Here is a 1,480-nt window from a genome sequence, read left to right as displayed (position 1 = left end):
TATGTATTTACTCTCTGCTATAAGATAAATATTTCTCACATGAAAGGAACATTTTTTCTACTTACATAAGATAGAATCACTCACAAGAAGGCTATTGAGCATTTGACAAACTGACTGATGTGAGGCAAGCTATGATAAGCAGATGGTTCTCTATATCCCGGATAGATGTTGTCGTTCATGTGTCCCATTGGCTAAAACTGTTCTGCCCTTGATGACTTCAGAAAATAAACAGTGATGGAAGTAATTTCACATCATGTTGTCCTACTTATCCCTTTCAACTGTTTGATAGGCATCTAAATATGAATATGAGTCATATTCACAAGAACTTCAAAATTTTCTTTTAAGGATCTTATTTAGAGCAACTTTGACATCCTTATTTCTCAGGCTGTAGATCAAAGGGTTCAGCATGGGCACAACAATGGTATAGAATACAGAAGACACTTTCCCTTGGTCCATGGAGCTGACTGATGATGGCTGCAAGTACATGAATGCAAGGGAACCAAAGAAGACAGTAACAGCTGATATGTGTGAGCTACAGGTACTGAAGGCTTTGGACCTGCCCTCAGTGGATTTAATCCGGAGGATGCTGGCAATGATGAAGATGTAAGAGCTTAGAATAGTCAGAGTTGGAACAAAGATGTTAAAAACACTGAAGCATAAAACTACTACTTCATTAATAAAAGTATCAGAACAAGGGAGTTCTAATAGTGGAAAAAGATCACAGAAGTAATGATTTATTACATTTGCTTTACAGAAATGCACTTTCAGCATGCAGACTGTGTGAGTTGTGGCACCAATCACAGCTATACAATATACTCCAAATATCATCCAGGAACAGACTTGATAGGACATCATAGCATTGTACAGCAAGGGGTTACAGATGGCAACATAGCGGTCATATGCCATCACAGCTAGCATGTGACATTCTGCAATAGCAAAAATGACGAAAAAGTAGAGCTGGGTCATGCATTCAGGGTAGGAGATGACGTTCTTCACTGCCAAAAAGTTCACCAGCATTTTGGGAATAATGACGGTGGACTGGCAGAAGTCAATGAAGGACAGACTACTGAGGAAATAATACATGGGTGTATGCAGGTGAGAACTGAATAGTATCAAGGCGATCATACCCAGATTCCCCACCACTGTGACCACATAGATTCCTAGAAATAGGAGGAAGAGGGGCAGCTGCAGCTCAGGTTTGTCTGTTAACCCAGCGAGGATGAACTCAGTCACTTCAGAACGATTTCTTTGTAACATTTTCTTCTGGGAGTTCTATGTAGAAAGAGACAAAAATGTAATAACTATATAGTATTCTACCTTATAATGAGGTGTGCAGCAGAATTCAAGGTTTCATGTTGACAGGCATCTTCAATTTTCTGATGGATAATCTTAAATTTTAGAATCTAAAGCACGCGACTGGTTAACACATGCCAGTTATAATTAAAGATAAGTTACTTAAGTCTGTGAGTATAATTTTTGT

The 1,480-nt window shown here is 38.6% G+C and overlaps 1 protein-coding gene across 1 annotated transcript; it reads right to left on the bottom strand.

Annotated features, from left to right (window-relative positions):
- Positions 1 to 327: 327 nt before the first annotated feature.
- On the bottom strand, positions 328 to 1,257 carry LOC114611160 (olfactory receptor 150-like). Its single transcript, XM_028755811.1, has one exon. It carries the CDS (start codon positions 1,255 to 1,257, stop codon positions 328 to 330), a length of 930 nt encoding a protein of 309 aa, XP_028611644.1.
- Positions 1,258 to 1,480: the final 223 nt, after the last annotated feature.

This window comes from Grammomys surdaster, unplaced genomic scaffold, assembly GCF_004785775.1.
Source record: "Grammomys surdaster isolate TR1022 unplaced genomic scaffold, NIH_TR_1.0 126086, whole genome shotgun sequence".
NCBI classification, from domain to species: domain Eukaryota; kingdom Metazoa; phylum Chordata; class Mammalia; order Rodentia; family Muridae; genus Grammomys; species Grammomys surdaster.
The sequence above is the reverse complement of the archived record's forward strand: the minus strand, read 5'-3'. Positions and strand labels throughout refer to the sequence as shown.